The sequence below is a fragment of the Triturus cristatus genome, chromosome 3_2 (assembly GCF_964204655.1).
Source record: "Triturus cristatus chromosome 3_2, aTriCri1.1, whole genome shotgun sequence".
Classification (NCBI taxonomy): domain Eukaryota; kingdom Metazoa; phylum Chordata; class Amphibia; order Caudata; family Salamandridae; genus Triturus; species Triturus cristatus.
In genome coordinates this window covers 872,065,860-872,082,851 of record NC_140584.1, presented here as the reverse complement: position 1 = coordinate 872,082,851, position 16,992 = coordinate 872,065,860, and the positions used below count along the sequence as shown (strand labels likewise).

The following is a 16,992-nucleotide window of genomic DNA, read 5'->3' as shown; positions in this document are numbered from 1 at the left end:
CCAGTAGCTGAGATTGACATTAATAGTCTGATGAGCTGTCTGGGACAGTGGTAGCCTGGTGAGATGTGTAGGATACTGGTAACTTGGTGAGTTGTGTAGGACAGCAGTAGTTTAATGAGCTGTGTTGGCCAGTGTTGAGTTCTGTGGCTTAGTGGTAGCTCCATAAGCTGAGGGAGTGGCAGTGACTTTATGAACTATAAAACAGAAGTAGCTTTAGAGAGCTGCACTCTGCCATCATGAACACTTTAGAAAATCCAGATTGCAGTAATTTAATTTAACATATTTCTGGTTACTGAATTTGGTCGATGCTATTATAGTCTTCACCTACTCGATCACCTTTAGGCACTCCCATGATGATACGGGCCCCTATGTCACTAAATAGAGGGTTAATTATTTGTGTTGGGAGAAGCAAATATTCACATAGTTTTTTGAGTATTATTGTGTAACTAGATCAGTTCCGTACAATATGGAAAAAAAGTGACTATCCCATAAATACAGGTATGTGTAAACTTAAGGGTGGTGGTCTAGGTGAAAAATAAACCCACACAATAATGGTTTGGCGGCCCAGAAATGTTTGAGGCACCTTTAGATAGTCTGTAGGTGGTGAAAGGAAATGTTACTAGGACTCAACTCAATAACTTGGAAGAATAAAAGGCTGTGCTAACATATTATGACTCGAACCTTTAACCTTCCACTCATGAAATGACCTCTGCAACAAATGCGGGATGAGTGTATTTTCTGCTACCGTTGAAAACTACTTTAACCCCTTCGATGCGCATGACGGAGCGGTTCCGTCATGCGCGTCGGTTGCGCTGTGCGCATGACGGAACCGCTCCGTTATGGCCCCGCCTGCGCACAGAACCTTCAGCACAGCACGGAAATCCGCGCCGCGCTGAAGGGGTTAAAGATGGATGGAGTTTTCAATTTGATTTGGGTCTAAATAAACATTGATGCCTCAGGATTAGACATTTATGGTTTGCTGAAGCCACAGGGATTACAACTCTCTATGGAAGAACCACGTACTTGTGATATAAATAATACCTACTGGCCAGTTATCTAGTGGTTGTTGCACACCAATATACGTGACTACATTCCCAATAGAACAAACGTGGTCATACATTCCTTGTCTATATACTTCGAGATATTGCATTGTAACACAACGTACAATTAACAAAATGCTTGGACTGAAGAGCTATCATCGGGTTCACGGATTGGACAGATGTTACTGACAGGCTAAAGGCTTGGATAGGAAAGTTATCTACAGACTCATGGTTTGGACAGAAGACCTAGAGGTCCATTAGGATGACGGGCAGAAAAGCACCCCAACCGCCATGGTAGCGGGAAAACACCGCCCGTCAGGACCGCGGGAAAACCGCTGGTCCGATTATGATGCTCGACAGTGGAAATCCGACCGCGGCGGTCGGATAGCGGCGGTTAACATTGTGGCGGGCGGTGCTGCCAGCAGCACCGCGCAATGTCCAAACAAGCATGTCCTTGCACTGTGTTGCAGGCACTGCACAGTGCCTGTCACCTGGTACAGGGACATGTAGGGGGGTACCATGTGCCTCCCCCAGTGCACCCACACACCCCCTCAACACATTGGCGGTCCGCAATGGACCCCCGGAGACATTCTCCGCATGCCTTTCCATGGCGGTTCCACTGCCGCGGAAAGCTGGCTACCGCCAGCATCATAATCATGCCGGCGGTGCTTGGCCCTGATCCGCCACAATTGTAGTGGTCCAGCTCTGCATGCCAGGCAAGCAGGCGGACTGAAACCGGCGGAAAAGTTTCGGGCGGGAAATCACACCGCTGCGGTCACGACCGCGATGCTAATCGGACTGGCGTTGTTCAGGGCTTCGATGGCGGGCGGACGTCCGCCACCGGTCTGGCGGTTGCTACCGCCCGCCCGGCGGAGGACATCCGCTCTCCATCCTAATGGACCCCTTAGTCACTTACAGGCTTCAGTATCCTAACCCACCCATAAATACCATGCCTCTATTTTGTGTCAGACATACTTTTGACACACATACAAGGCAAACAACAGAATATTTAATTCCGAGTGCAGAAAAAAATGTTTGTTGATACAGATTTTTGGAAATAGGATTTTGGATGAAGGGCCAAGGAACGGAAAACTGTGGCAATAAAGAACAGAAGAAAAAGGACAGAATGAATTTCAGTTGGTTGATGCTGAATGTGTCACCATCTATTAAGAACAAATTATTGGTTTGGGGATGCTTGAAAGCAAGAGACTTAGGGCCTGATCACAGGTTTGGAGGTGAGGGGTGGCACGCCACCGCCCGGCACGCCAAACTCGACCGCCCGCCAGATACGAGTTTCCTTGTAGTCTCTTGGGCGGTCCTTTGTCGTTCCCACAACAGTGTCTTTGAAAAACGCACCGTAATTGGAACGCCAAAGCAAGTTCCTGCACAGCACGGACTGTTAAGTCCATGCCATGCAGGAACTGAGTGTGCATGAATACAGGGGGGCACACCATGTGACCCCCTGCATGCATCCCCATGGCCTGAGGCACCAGGGGTGCCTGTAGGGCCCCCTTAATTTCCTCACCGTCAGCAGTTTCATGGCGTGAACACCGCCATGAGACTGCCGACAGTGAGGAAACTCATAATACGCTTGCCATTTTCTGAGATCGCAGATCCCTGGCGGCTGCAGAAGTTCTCTCACGGTCCGACTGCCGTTCTCGTAATACGGCTGTCGGACCACTGATGTGGCGGTCCCTGACCCCCACCATACCTCCATCGTGAGAGTGGCAGTCCTATGGGCCGCCAAACTTATGATTAGGCCCAAAGAAACTGGCTAAATGCAACTATAATTTGCGCTCTTTAATGTCAGGGTAAAATCGAGCTACCTGCAGATACAACTGACCAGCAATAGGCGGCATGTTGAACACCTACCAGCAGACTAAAACATCTTGTCTTTAAACATGAATGAAACCCTCTTTAGCTCTGCTTGTCTACTCAGATTATATTCAGTTTAGGAAACTGTTCAAGACCCCTCTATTAAGTTCTTTAACATTGCACTCAAAGGCCATCAAAACGATCCAAAGTGCTCTATAGTTTCTTTATTGATGACATTATAAATAGCCAGGATAAAAACATTGTTCACGAAAGGACCACATTGGCTCAATTTTTCAATTGGTACATTTGTATTACTTCTTCAAATACGGAGAAAGCAAACGGGAAAAGTGCTTAATACGGTCCATTAGGATGACACTGCACAGTGCCTGCCACCTGGTACAGGGACATGTAGGGGGATACCACCCCAGTGCACCCCCCCCAACACCTTGGGGGTCCGCAATGGACCCCCAGAGACATTCTCCGCATGCCTTTTCATGGCGGTTTCACCACCGCGGAAAGCTGGCTACCGCCGGCATCATAATCGTGCCGGCGGTGCTTGGCCCTGATCTGCCACAATTGTAGCGGTCGAGCTCCACACACCAGGCAAGCGGGCGGACTGCAACTGGCGGAAAAGTGGAGGGCGGAAAATCACACCGCTGCGGTCATGACCGCGATGCTAATCGGACCGGCGGTGTTCAGGGCTTCGATGGCGGGTGGATGTCCGCCGCCGGTCTGGCGGTTAATACCGCCCGCCCGGCGGAGGACATCCGCCCTCCATCCTAATGGACCCCTTAGGGTTGATAGAACCACAATGCTAGATTGTTCCGGCAAATATTTGGAGTCTCAATAACAATGTAATCCTTGAAATACAGATACAAATGTGATCCTAGGCATACCTTTGCAGCTGCTATAGAGACCAATCTACTTGTATTAGAAAGAAGATTGAATGAGGCGAGGATTGCCTATCCCTTAGTTGAAATAAATACTTTGGGACATGCTTCCCACACAGAAGGGAGAGGACCACAATATATTCTTTGGTATAATAGCAGTTGCATCTGTATTCTTTCATAATGATTATATAAAAATAAAATTGCTTTTTTATGTCCTCCCCCTGTAAAGAGCAGTCTTGAAAGCCAGAGATTTCCCAAATACAGGGGCATGCACACTGAACTAACAGCTGAAGTTCAGATTTAGTTAAATATAAATATGGTTAATAGAATAGCGTGTTGAAAACTGGTACCTGCAACACACAAGTGCTATAAACGACTTCTATCTAAAATGTGGAGTCAATCTGAATTTTATCAGAGTTCTCAATATGTGAAACACAGACATCACTTATGGATAGCCAGCAGTAGTATTTCTAAACCACACTTTCTTCTTCGTATGTGTCACTCCCCTTGCTATCTCTTGCCTCACGGGAGGTGAAGGTAGTGGAAGAAGAAGAAAGTACACATTTCCCTTTCCTACGTAATTAAACAGAAATAGGAGGTTGCTAAAGGTATAGCTAAGAAGAAGAAAGTCAAGCCTTTGGTCAATCATCGTCCCAGTAGCATGGGTGTGATGTTTCTGTCATTCAAGACAAAAATATTAACTAAAATGATTGTGAATACCCACAAATGTCCTAATTTGTAGTTGTTCACATGTTCGATGGCCACCCTCCAGCCCTACTCGGGTAAAACACAAGTTTCTACCTCTTACGGGGCGAGGGGATTATTCATGCTCTCATTTGGGATTTCGGATCAGACAATTTTTCTAATACATATTCTCTGAAGCCAAGTGCAGTTGTAAATGTAATTTCCAATGTAATTTACAACTGTAAAATGTTTTGAAAACAAGTCCCTAAGTGGATTTAGTAATGAGAATAGAACACAATATCAGAGTCACATAAGCACTACTCTGCAAATCCACAACTCAATACCAGATGACTACTCAAATGCTGAAAGACAAAAGTCTGCCTCCTACCTCTACTTGTCTAATACTGTCTCTCTTCCACGTCGAATTATGTTTCAATTCCAAAGTGTCTTTGGATAAAAGCTGTATACTCTTTTTAATAAGACCATGCTCACACTATGCAATCATCTCCTCATACAAAACCAAAGTTCGATATTTTGTGGTGGGATTTTGCCTTGGTATCTATAACGCTGTTCCAACAGGGCCTAATAGTATTTTCTCTCTTGAAACCATGACTGAGTGTTTGTGGTGGGAATTTGCCTAGGTGTCTATCACTATGTTTCAACAAGGTTTAAAAGTATTTTCTCTCTTGGAACCAGGGTTTGAGTTTTTTGGGACAGAGATTGCCTTGGTGCCTTTAACACTGTCGCAACATGTTTTTATAATATCTCCTCTCCTCAAACCCAGGTTCTAGTTTTTGTGGTGAGATTTTACCTTGGTGTCTATCATGCTGTAGCTACAGGCAGGGGCAGCTCCTCCGTTATGGCGGAGAAGCGTTGCCCCACAGCTTGCTCCCAGTGTGAGTAGCCAAAACATAAAATGGTAATAACTTATTACCATTTTATGTTTGCTTTGTGGGCAGGCAGGTGGACGGGCTGCTCTGCTCTCCGAACAGGGCAGGGGGGGAGTGGTCTGCCCACTTCTGAGTGCGCACAGACTGTTTGGTCGGCCCTCTAGGGCCACCCAAACCAGTCATGCTCACTTTGCACTTCTCCATGCAGCCTGCATGGACAACATGCACACCCTTCTAGCTCCTGGCGGAGCGCCGTGTATGGCGCTTCAGACCAATCACAACACTGCATGCAGTGTTGTGATTGGCTTAAGGGAGGAAGCCTGGCTGCCTGCTTCCTGTTCCTGTCAGAGGCAGGAGAGCAGGAGCAGTAGCAGTGTAGATGCGGGACTAATTGGAAAGGTAGGATTTTAAATTATTTGTTTTACATTATGACTCCTCCGCACAACCCCCCTCACGGCGCGACTGGCAACAGGGTTTAATTGTATCTTTTCTCTTGAAACCAGGGTTTGAGTTCATGATATTGTAACAGGGTTTTATAATGACTCCTCTCCTGAAACCAAGGTTCAAGGTTTTGTGGTGGGAGTTTACATTGGGGTCTATCACGCTCTTGCAACAAGAATTTATAGTATCTTCTCTCCTGTAACCAGGGTTCGAGTTTTTGTGGTGGTATTTTGCCTTGGTGTCTATCACACTGTTGCAACAGGGTTACATAGTATCCTTTCACCTGAAATCAGAGGGCACGTTTTTTGAAGTGATCTTGCATTGGTGTCTGTCATGCTTTTGCAACAAGGTGTTGCAGTATGAAACCTTGCATAAGACCTCACCTGTATATAGCGTCTCCAATTAATCCTAGACAAAAGGAGATACAGGCATTGCCTTGTTTAGTTATTTATAAAGGGCATCATGCATTCTAAGCTCTCTTGGCACTGAAACATTAGCGAGGAGCATATATACTCAAAATACAGGCTATTGTGAAAAAAGAAAAACGTTGAGTTTCTTTCTAAAGAGTGCATAGGAGTGGTAGTTTTTAGTTCTGAAGGTTTTCACTGAATGAACACGTATGCTACGGAATAGGCTCACAAAGAAATGGTCACAGAGGTAATGTTGATCGCGCTCGGAAAATGAGGAAGGGCTGATATAAAGATTGTTTTGCCAATGCTACTTAAAGTCATGAAGCTATTTCTCTGTGTTCTTTGGAATTAGATTGACAATGAATACCATGTTTCCTTCCTTTGTACGAGCACAGGTAGACTGCCCAGGAAATAATGCTGTTGCACTTAATAAACACTGTTGTTTCCTTTAAGGGTTTCAACTGTATAAATATATGCTACTCAGAAATATTAATGAATTTTATGAATGCAAACTTTGTGACATTGATTTCAATCCCCATTTAGACATTTGAGGAGAATGGAAATCTTCAAATGTGATGGAGAAATCTCTAAATATGGAGTAGACTCCTCCACAAGATTATCCCTATTGGGAAGAAAATTCAGTTGGCCACATTTCCCACAGAAATTGGGGGATTTTATGAGCCCTTCATACTCTAAAAGAGGGGCCATAGTGTGCTACTTTCAATACTGTTCAAACTATCAATATCGTCTTTACAGTAGGAGTCCTGCAAAACTCCAGGAAGGCATACTTTCCTGGCTGGTGCAAATTTCTTTCTGTTGAAATGATGTAACAGAATATACTGTGGTAATTTTGTTAGCTAAGGAATAACAACATGACATAAGTGTATATAGGACTAAATACTCTTGGTTAGCCTAATGGTAATGCTGCTGCCGAGCAGACAAGGGGCAAAATATTATAATTGACAGTATAATTTGCCGAGCACCACATGGTTTAGTCAAGTGAGAAAGACATAGTTAGAAGTTGTGTTTTCTTACTCACTAGTTGACATCTTGCCCACTATACCATCACACTCACCCCTATCCCTATAAGTCAGATGACTATTTGGCATGTGGAGGCTTTAGGCGTCGTGCTCAAGCAGTGATCGATGTAATCTTCTCCGCCCCTCACAGATTCCTTCTCAGGGTGCATCCAAGATTGTTTTCTGCAGAGATGCTTGTTTGTTCCTTCATCAATTGGGCTGGGACCAAATATAAGTTGCTCCAGGGCAGACTAACATGATATAGGAGCACCAAGTGGAGTCTCTCTCTATATATATATGTATTGCATCCCTGTGGGTAGCCTTGAGTGGTTACTCCTTTCTGTCCCTTCCCTCTCTGCACACACCCCATTTGCACACACACCACTATTTGCAGAGGTACCCATTTGCAGAAGCAGCAGTCAGTTCCATAGGGGCATCTTCTTTGAAGGGCTTCAGAAATAGAGTGCTCAGAAGTCAGTCAGAACTCACGACCCACCAAGTGAGCTTCACAAGTGAAGTGGAACCTCTTTGGATTGTTTGGGATCTGGCTCCATTGGGAAGCGATTAAAGCTCTGGTGGGGGTGCCATGCCTATAAAAAGATGGTCACTCCTTCTTTCAGGTATGGAACAGGAGAGCGCCCAAGTTCGGCATGTGGAACGATGATCCATGAGATAACACTGTCAGACAGCGTTCATATGAATACCCCCAAAGGGAATCTCTGTCGCTGTCTCTGGAGTTATGCTCTTCATGATCCGCTGCATAGAGAGAGAGACAAAATATGCATAAAAATGCTGAAGACACGTGGAAACACAGCAACAAGAAATTTAAGGCAAACCCTTCGTGAACATAGGGTAAACATGCACAGCATGGTCACAGATTGTTTGCAGTGAATTGTAAAATTTGCGGATGTGTTAAAAAAAAGGCATGCCTCATCACATATATTTCTAAACTTACAATCACTATAAATATGTAATTCTTCTTACAGCCACTTTACATTTGTCTTTAGAGTTTGAGGGCAAGTAAATCACCGTACAAATCTCCCGAAATCATATACATTCACCCACCTTTGTCTTTTGTTCAGTATAGTTAGAATACATCTGTTGTGTCTAGTACTTGAAGCTGAGATTAATTATATTTTATTGCTATCGTCATTATTCTTTGCATAATTACAGTAATAAAACCAATAACATTAAAAACAGTAATAAAGATTATTATTTTTGTTATTAAACTTACTATTATCATTTTACTTCTAATTATATTCTGCTACTAGCGATAATAATAATTATTATTATACATGGGGTGTATTATTATAATTTAATGTTGTTTGTTTCTCAGCTGACATCCTACCCACACTCCCTATAGTTTATATGCTTGCAAGTGAGAGTCATGCTGAAGGGAAAGGATGGTAATATTCACAAATGTGTGCATTCCACCAAGCTATACCTAAAAGTCTCTGCTAGCCACAACACTGGACATCAAGCGTTGCCTCACTACCATTAAAGCATGGATTCTCAAGGTGAACCCCGTCAAGATGTAAAATGTATCTATCACTGATAGCTGCAAACATTGTTCGGTAGAAGAATGGCTCTAACTTCACAACAATGTCAGGGACTGTCTAATTTAGTTAGAGGTAAAGCTCTGTTGGCTGAAGTCCTAGACACCCACATGACACTGCCAAAGAGTGTCTTCCATATAGGAGCCCATTAAATAAAATACCTTTTAAAGTCTGAAAGGATTATACTGCTGGCCATTGAACTCTAATGACTTGCATTGAATGCCTGCAACATATTCAAGTCCAGTTGCATCGTCTGCATGGTGGTCAACTAAAACACGAATCACCGTACCAGCGGACCAAGACTGGGGGACCCAGACGAAATATGCAGCAGCACTGCCAGACTGGAAATCAATAATCAATAAATGCAAAAAACAGACTACAGGACATCATGACTTCTCATGCTATACTCAAATGGTTTGCAAATCCATCCAAGTATAGATCCCTAGGTTCCATCACTTATCCAACTGAAGACTGATTTTTCTAAGCAACATCTCATTGCAGTATAACCATTCCGAAAACCACCCAATAGACAATCCTTCTCATTTCATCCTCTTTGTAGTCCTACATTCATCAACCTTACCTCCTTTCCCTTATCCCCCACATACTTATAACATACAAGTGCACCAAAGATTTCTGTCTGTTGGTAACAGTTATAATGTGCATATTTTGTTTATGCCTCTCATTACTGATCTCAAAAAAAGATGACACAAATATCTATCCTTCTCTTTTTTTCTATTTGAGTCCTCTTCGGAGGATTCAAATAGACAAACAGATGAGGAGGGAGAGGGACTGTCTCGCGGTTCCTCCCAAGTTTGGGGGTGAAGAAGGATCAGGCCTCTCCTCTTTCCTTGCCCAAAGGATTGCAAGGCTCATCGCATTGAGGCTGCGAGAGGTACAGAAGTGGGGAGAGAAGAGGAATTTTGCAGCTAGATAGTGCAGTTTACTTGTGTGGAACGTTTTAGGTATGATGCTCTTTGACTAAGTGGATGTGGCCTGGAAGGGATCTCCAGTGGGAGGTTCTGGAAATAGGGAGATATGGTTGTATGTGTGATGACAGGTAATTTGCCAGTGGCTACATGAATTATGGCCTTTGAGGTGATAAGGCTAGTCTCCAGGAGACCAGTGTACAGAGGGTTGCCCTCGTTGATGTGCAAAAGGTAAAGTGCTTTTCCTGTGGACGTGAAGGTGTGGGCCATGAGCAAGCTTTAATCAGATTTTAAGTCTTCAGAGATTATTCTTTAGGCCAAGGAGGACACCCAGTCCTGGATGTGCCTCATAACGACACCTGTCTGTCCAGCTGGACATAGACTCTTGATGTTTACAAACGACGCTGCTCCAGGAATCAGATTGTCCATCATTCTAAGGCATATTAGACAGTGTCACATACCAGGATAAGCCAGGCTACAGTCACCAAAATATTGTTTGACCATGGGTCAATTCTGTCACACATCAGTTCTCTTTAGGGAAGCTCTTCAGACGGAGATATTGCTGTTCATTGTGGGTGCATTGGCTCGGGGTGGAAAGCAGAAGCAGTACATATAAGTATTCTACTCAAACAGTGACATGTCAGAAGCTAATGAGATGCCATTCCCTTAAAGTATTTGAAGGAATATGGTCCTTAGAGTTCAATCTCTAGCCAAACCAGTGATATCCTAAATGATTCCTCCCCTCCCCCTTCTATTACCATTACAACTGAATATTCGGACAAGTTCTGTGGGGAAAGTCTAGAGGATGAAGGTTGTTGCATCTTGTATTACAGTCTAAGAACCACACTCCACTTCTCATTTTAAGGATAATTTGTGATGCCAGAGGCAGTCTGTGTCATCTTGGCAGTGGGAGCCACCTCCAGTTTCTTTTGCCCACATCTGTGAAGAATCAGGATTGGGTCTATATAGGTGTTCGCTGGTGCCACCAGGCTGCAAGTTGGACCTTTCACAAATTCTTTATTATATGAGGTCATCCTCAGCTAGTGGGCCAAATACCAGACCAAGAAACCGGTTCTTAGGACAAAATGTCAACCTTAATTCAGAGGAAGGCTATCATCTCAGTCCGCCTGCCGACAGGGGACTGCTACATGATGGAGTTTGTTGCTCAAAAGTCCCGGATTTAAACTGACTGATCTTCAACTTGAAGAAGTATCTTATTCACTTGACTTAATCTGGCAACCCGGCTTCCAGGATGTATCTCCACATTTTGCAGACTCTAAGTCTCATCCCTGCTTCCTATTCTTCATGATCTAAGAACAGCACTTTAAACTTCAGGTAATGCACTGATTCAAGCTCTGGCCCATCAGTTACTACCAAAATATGTTTTAGTTTGAAGGGCTAAAGACTGTTGGTGCAAGGAACCAGTGATGTGGAACGGATAGGTACACATGGGCAGACACACATAAGTACCTCTTTGAGCGACCCAGGGGTGGTCAACAGCCGGTACACCATGTATGCTGGGATGCAGATGATTGAGGAAGTGCCAATGGAATATCCCAAAACTGTAGTCCAATAGGGATAGCTGTAGTCAAACAATTTGAGTTCAGGTGGACTGGAGAGAAAGCTGCAGAGGATAAACTAGAATAAAATTAAGCAGTGTTAGTATGAGCAAATTGGAACAGGAAAATATTCACGGCACTACAACATGTAAATTTCATAAGTGGCATCAGACCATGTGGTTTGCCAGTTACTCATATCAACTTTTAACACCTATAACCCTACCTATTCTCCAAATGTGTGTTTAAGTCCTGTAAACTTCAGAATGCATTACTTTTTTTGCCCAAGGCTCTTTAGTAAAAATCACCTGCCATTTGCCTCCTTTTGTTAAGAGATTAAGAGACCCGTGGTAACGGTTCGCTAGCCATAAATCATCTGGACACTGCAATTATTTTTCTTTCTACAACACATAGGAGAGTAACGTAATGTGAAAGCAAAACCAGACTTTGATACGAGGTAGGGTCTACCATATGGATATTCAAGATTGGTCAGTCATGATTTTTAGGATAATCATAAAAATATACGAACAATAAAAAGACAATCAATGTTTAGAAATGGAAGAAGTGTCATAAAAGCAAAATGTAATAAGCAAGTCATTTGTATTATCGGTGTAATAATAATATTGTTATTAATGATAATAAATAATAACAACAACAAAATTAGAGGTTATCCTAAAATTGGGCATCGTTCTACTCCTCCTGGACCGACATTGGCTACCACTGGCCTACAACATTGTAATGGGCAGAGGGACAGAAATGGGGTCTGATGGTCCTTATCTACTACCAGTATCCACATACCAATATCATAGAGAAAAAAAGAGGCAAGCAGGTAGCATAGGACTTTGAGGTCATGTGACATATTCTAATTATGTATCTGCCTATAGTACTTAATCCTGTATACATTAAGTTGTTAACGTCTACAGCCAAATCCCAATCATCTTCAAAGTTTAGCACCGTCAGCTACCGAAGGTCACGATCTTGATGGGAATGTTAATTAAAGTTGTGTTTTAGATTGGAGTTTTTGTCTTGTATTATATATAACAGGCTACAAAACTTGGTGGCAAAGCAATATAAAACATGTGAAAGATCTGAGATGCCAATATTGGGTACTGATTTGAAAGAGCTTTGGGTTATTATAGTTATTAGGTTCAATATAAATTAAACATACCTTTGGCATTTACACACCACATACCTACAATTCTTTTCAAGAGTGTTGACTGCAACATGGGGCACACATAGCCCATGGGGGCATGGTAAGATTCACCAAGAAACACCTACTTATTTTACATTAGCTGGGCCAGAGCCTTGTACAAAGGGTCTGTGATACATAAATGGTTCTGTACACTGAACTTGATGAGGGGCTTCTGCAAATGTGTTATTTGACTTTGTAGTTGGCAATACGTTGAATCCCAAAATATTATATGGCATGACTTCTGTGGATCACCAGGAGTAAATATTGCTCTAAGCTAGCTAATTTTGTGGGATAGAAGGTGCAAAGTTTTGCTCCAGCACCTGAAGTTGACATTCACAAATTGTCTCCATAAGGCCTGGCATCAATTTTATGTTAATGGCATTTGTGTAGCCCTTACCACCATTATTATGGAATTACAGTACATTCCCAATCTCGGCGCCCTTTCTTGTGGACCTGGGAATACCATAATCTTTTGTGTGGGATGTTTGTTGGTATTTGGTGGTTTCAGATTAGTAGAGAGATGGGTGTTTGGTTTAAAAGCTGCTTGTAAAGCTTAGCATGAAGGTAAAATGAGTTTGATCTTGAAAGATGAGTGCCAAGATGCCTTTTTTAAGTGAACGTTAATGCATCATACATTTCTCATTCATTCATTAAAAGAAATCTAAATGTGCAACTTATTGCATGAACCCTGAATCTTGATTTCCTCCTTATGGTTCTGTACACTTCACTTACTGTGCTGTCTGTTGCTTCACTGCCCATGCCTTTTGAGGAGCTGGGTATAAGAAATTGGATAATTATTTGGGGTGGGTTACTATTCACCTCAAGGAATAATCACAACCTTTGTTGTGGTGAACCAATAATGTCATTATATTAACCTGAGCTCAACCGCCTGCTGGCTATGACACAGAGCAGACTGCTTAACTTAGGCAAAGTGTAAAGTATTTATGAAGTACCAAAACAGTGATAAGGCCAAAATGCAAACAATGAAATTCCCAAACTGAATTAGAAAAAATAGAGTCAAATTTAATAAACAAAACTGACAAAAATGAAATAAGGGAAATAGACACTAAGTAGTAAAAGTGTTAAAGAGTATAAAGTGCCAATGGTAGCCAATGGCCATGGTAGACTGGGACCTAGGCCCAAGTTGACACTGACCGTGATGGAGCAGGGGGTCAGCTACACCAACCTGGTACGTCCAGGTCTAAGATTTTACCTTCTGACTTTATTCCTTTAAGTCTCAATCCACCACATAAGCACACTTTTAAAACACCCCCATAAACTCAGTGATGGCACTTTGAGACTCTCAGAGTCCAAGACAGAGGCCAAAAAGCAGGGTCCAGTTCAGGTCCAGTTGCTTCTGGTCAGTTGTGTATTTGCAGGAAAATGACTTTTTTAGCTTGTTGTGTACCTGTAGCTTTAACAAGAGGACAACCTTATGACACTTGGAACCCACTTCTTTATCCTAGGTACAAGACAGAGCAGGCTATGTCTTTCACGGCTCTTCTCAGGTCGCAGACTGTAGGTTCGGATCTTCCTCAAGTCCAGGATTGTTCTGAAGTGGGTGCCAGAGGATGCCACATTTATGCCTGGCACGAGCTGGTAGGTGGAAATGACGCCTGGGCATACTCTAATCAATGGGGTAAAAGATCCCAGGGACAATCCTACCCACTTTGTGCATTTTGAAGAATGTGAAAATCTTCAGCCACACTAAACTTGGGTTCTGAAGGTGTGGGGAGATGACCATGGTGATCCTAACTTTCGCCCACATTTAACACTACAAATCCAGTTTGGAGAGCCACTAACCTCACAATAAACACAGAGACAGTGGTAGAACAAAAGTAAGGTTTTCCAGAAACCGGACAGTGATACACAAGTCTTGTTTTGGCATCCAATTTCCCTTCCATCAAGTGTTATATGTAAAACCCAGTAAATCTGTCAAGCAAGATTTGACATTCAAGCAGGACTTGATACTATAATGTCAAAAAAAGATGTTCAGAGCCCCACCCTGTATATTCTGTCTGTGTAAAAGAAGTCATATCTGCCCATTCAGGTCAGCTTATTGTTTGCTCCTGGGAGGCACTTTGCAACTCTTTCACGCCTATTGAAATGCTAAATAGTAGCTGGCAAAAGTGGTAGATCACATCCAAATTTAGCCTCAAGGAAATTCAGGCAGGGAAAAGGTAACGTTCTCAAAGTTATTTCCCTAATATTAATTAAAAACCTAACTTCACAATTGAATTGTATTTTTGATAACCAGTAAAAATTGTTGTTTAATTATTTTTCTAGCGAGTTTCATTCCTGAGTTACCGTATTAGGATTTTAAATTTGCACTTTGGTTTTCTACATACGATAGTTAGGCCTGCCACAGTGAAAAGGGAGCTTTTGGGTGCTAGTCACTGTAAGGTAATGTTAAAATTAAATTTCTACATGTCCTAAATTTATATAGCATGCTCTGAGTTGTGGGTGACAAGGCCGAGATAAGGGTGACTTATTCATATTTAAAATAGAGTTTTGACCTGTCCAGAGGGCTTATTTTGACAGGTTGAACTGCAGTATTTAAACTGCAACAATCAGGATACAATGGTAGGCTTGAAGCCATGCTGTACACTGTCACTGTAGTGGATGGCAGGTTAGGTGTTACAGTCCACCAGTGACATTTAACCTACAGGCCCTGGGAATATTTTATAACATATAATAGTGACTTATAGGTAAGTTACATATGCCAATTAGGAGTGTGCCAAATTCATCATGATGAGAGGAGTAGCACACGCACTTTACTACAGGTTAGTAGAAAGTTTTAAAACCAGAAAAATTGTTGGGTCCAGCAAAAGGCTAAAAATCAGGGGTTACCACTCAGAAAAGTCAGATTTCCTACAAAGGGCCTGCCGGTATTCTACCCACAGCTTTCCTGAATCTTGCTGTTGTTGTGGTATGATCATTAGTGCAGGCACCTGTGGGGAGGGGCCATTGTTAGTGCCTGCCAGTGACTGGACAATACTGAATTGTTCAAGATGTGCCCAGGAGGAATGCTCTCAATTGGTGCTGCACCTTACCTACTGTGAAGTTTGTGCTCCCTTTTAGGGACTCACTCCATGATTCCCACAATGGAAATGTTTCAATCTTTCATTGAAATTGTGACTGGATAAATTTGATTTTTAAGATGCATACCACTGGAATTGGTTTCATCCTTTAAACAAGCTCTTCTTTTCTTACTGTACAATATTACTCAAACTGTCTGTTCGTACATGCTCACCTTGGTTTTCCTTACTTACGGCCTGATTTAGATCCTGGCGGACGGGTGACTTTATCACAACACTGACGGCTATCCTGCCCACTGAAATATAAATACCATAGGATATATTGGGATTTATATTTCGTCGGACTGGAGTAATCCGTCCACCAAGATCTACATCAGGCCCTCTGTCTATTACAGTGTGGCAGCGAGCAGATTGGCTAAAGCTATGTCAGTATGATATGCTATCCCCATAATGCTTAGTGTTGTGTATTTCGGGCCCCTACCAATGAAGGATGAAAGTGTTGACATGAGAGGTTCCATGGCAGAGCCCTGTGCCAGATGTGCTGACCCATCATTAAGGTGTTGAGCACAACATCCCCAGGAAAGTCGGATCCTGCAAAATGAGTATTGGGTTTCAGCCTTGTTTGTTAGGGTAGAAACAAGGCGCACTACACAGAGGTAATGGTATCCTGGAAAATAGAAATCATGACTACAAAACTGAGGATGGTTCATGATGTTCTACACATGTAAGTTTATCCTCAAATATGGAACTATCTTTCAAATCCATATTGAATTCTCTGGCAGTCGAACACTTGTTCAAGCATTTTTCACGTTTTCATTGCATGAATATGTTCTAGCTTCCATCTCTTTCTTTCATTGGAGGGCTGGGCCAGTTTTCACTGTATTCTTGCCTTTGACCCTGTACAGAGCTCCACTGCCTGTTCAGCTAGGTTGGCTGTATACAAATACCACATACATACCACACATAAAAATGACATGGTCATTGTATCACAAAACGAAGAAACGAGGTAATGTGTTTCAAATTCACAAATCTGGGTGTTCTGTAAAGTCAGGATCTGTGATATGGACTTCGTGGAATCTATTTATATATAAATGGGGATTTAGACATGCAAATGGTAAAAGTGCCAGTTGTGCACGTATCATTGCATTTTGCACAGTGATTTACTTGGCTAATTACCATCAAGTAAGAGACCTTGTGTTGAGTCGCCTCTGCAAACTGTTGGAGTACAATTTGAGCTTCTCATTGAGTTAGACAAAAATGGGCCCTCATTCAGTTTGCACTTGGTTTAGCACTGAAGCAGCTTAAAGTAGGTCTGTCCTAGAGCTGGCAATCCCAGAAGATGAAAGAAAGACTTCGGGTTCTGAATCAGAAGGGGTTGAAGAGGGACTCAGATTAGTATGCAACCAGTATACTAGAAACTCTACACCTGTGAGTGCTGGAACTGATTATAGAGTTCATGGATGCTTGAAGAGAAGACGTGCATGCGACTCTAGAGCAAGAGGCACTCGGCTTCAGCTCTGAGGATCACCAGAGAG

The 16,992-nt window shown here is 42.7% G+C and overlaps 1 protein-coding gene across 1 annotated transcript in view; it reads right to left on the bottom strand.

Annotated features, from left to right (window-relative positions):
* Window positions 1-850: 850 nt before the first annotated feature.
* The window catches only part of SLC6A4 (solute carrier family 6 member 4), a 534,306-nt gene continuing 518,164 nt past the window's right edge, over window positions 851-16,992 (bottom strand). The window contains exons 13-14 of the mRNA XM_085649232.1: window positions 11,142-11,309; window positions 851-7,945 (exon numbers count right to left, since the gene is read on the bottom strand). Of these exons, the coding sequence (XP_085505358.1) occupies window positions 7,871-7,945; window positions 11,142-11,309 (243 nt within the window). The 3' untranslated portion in view covers window positions 851-7,870. The remainder of the gene's footprint in view (window positions 7,946-11,141; window positions 11,310-16,992) is intronic.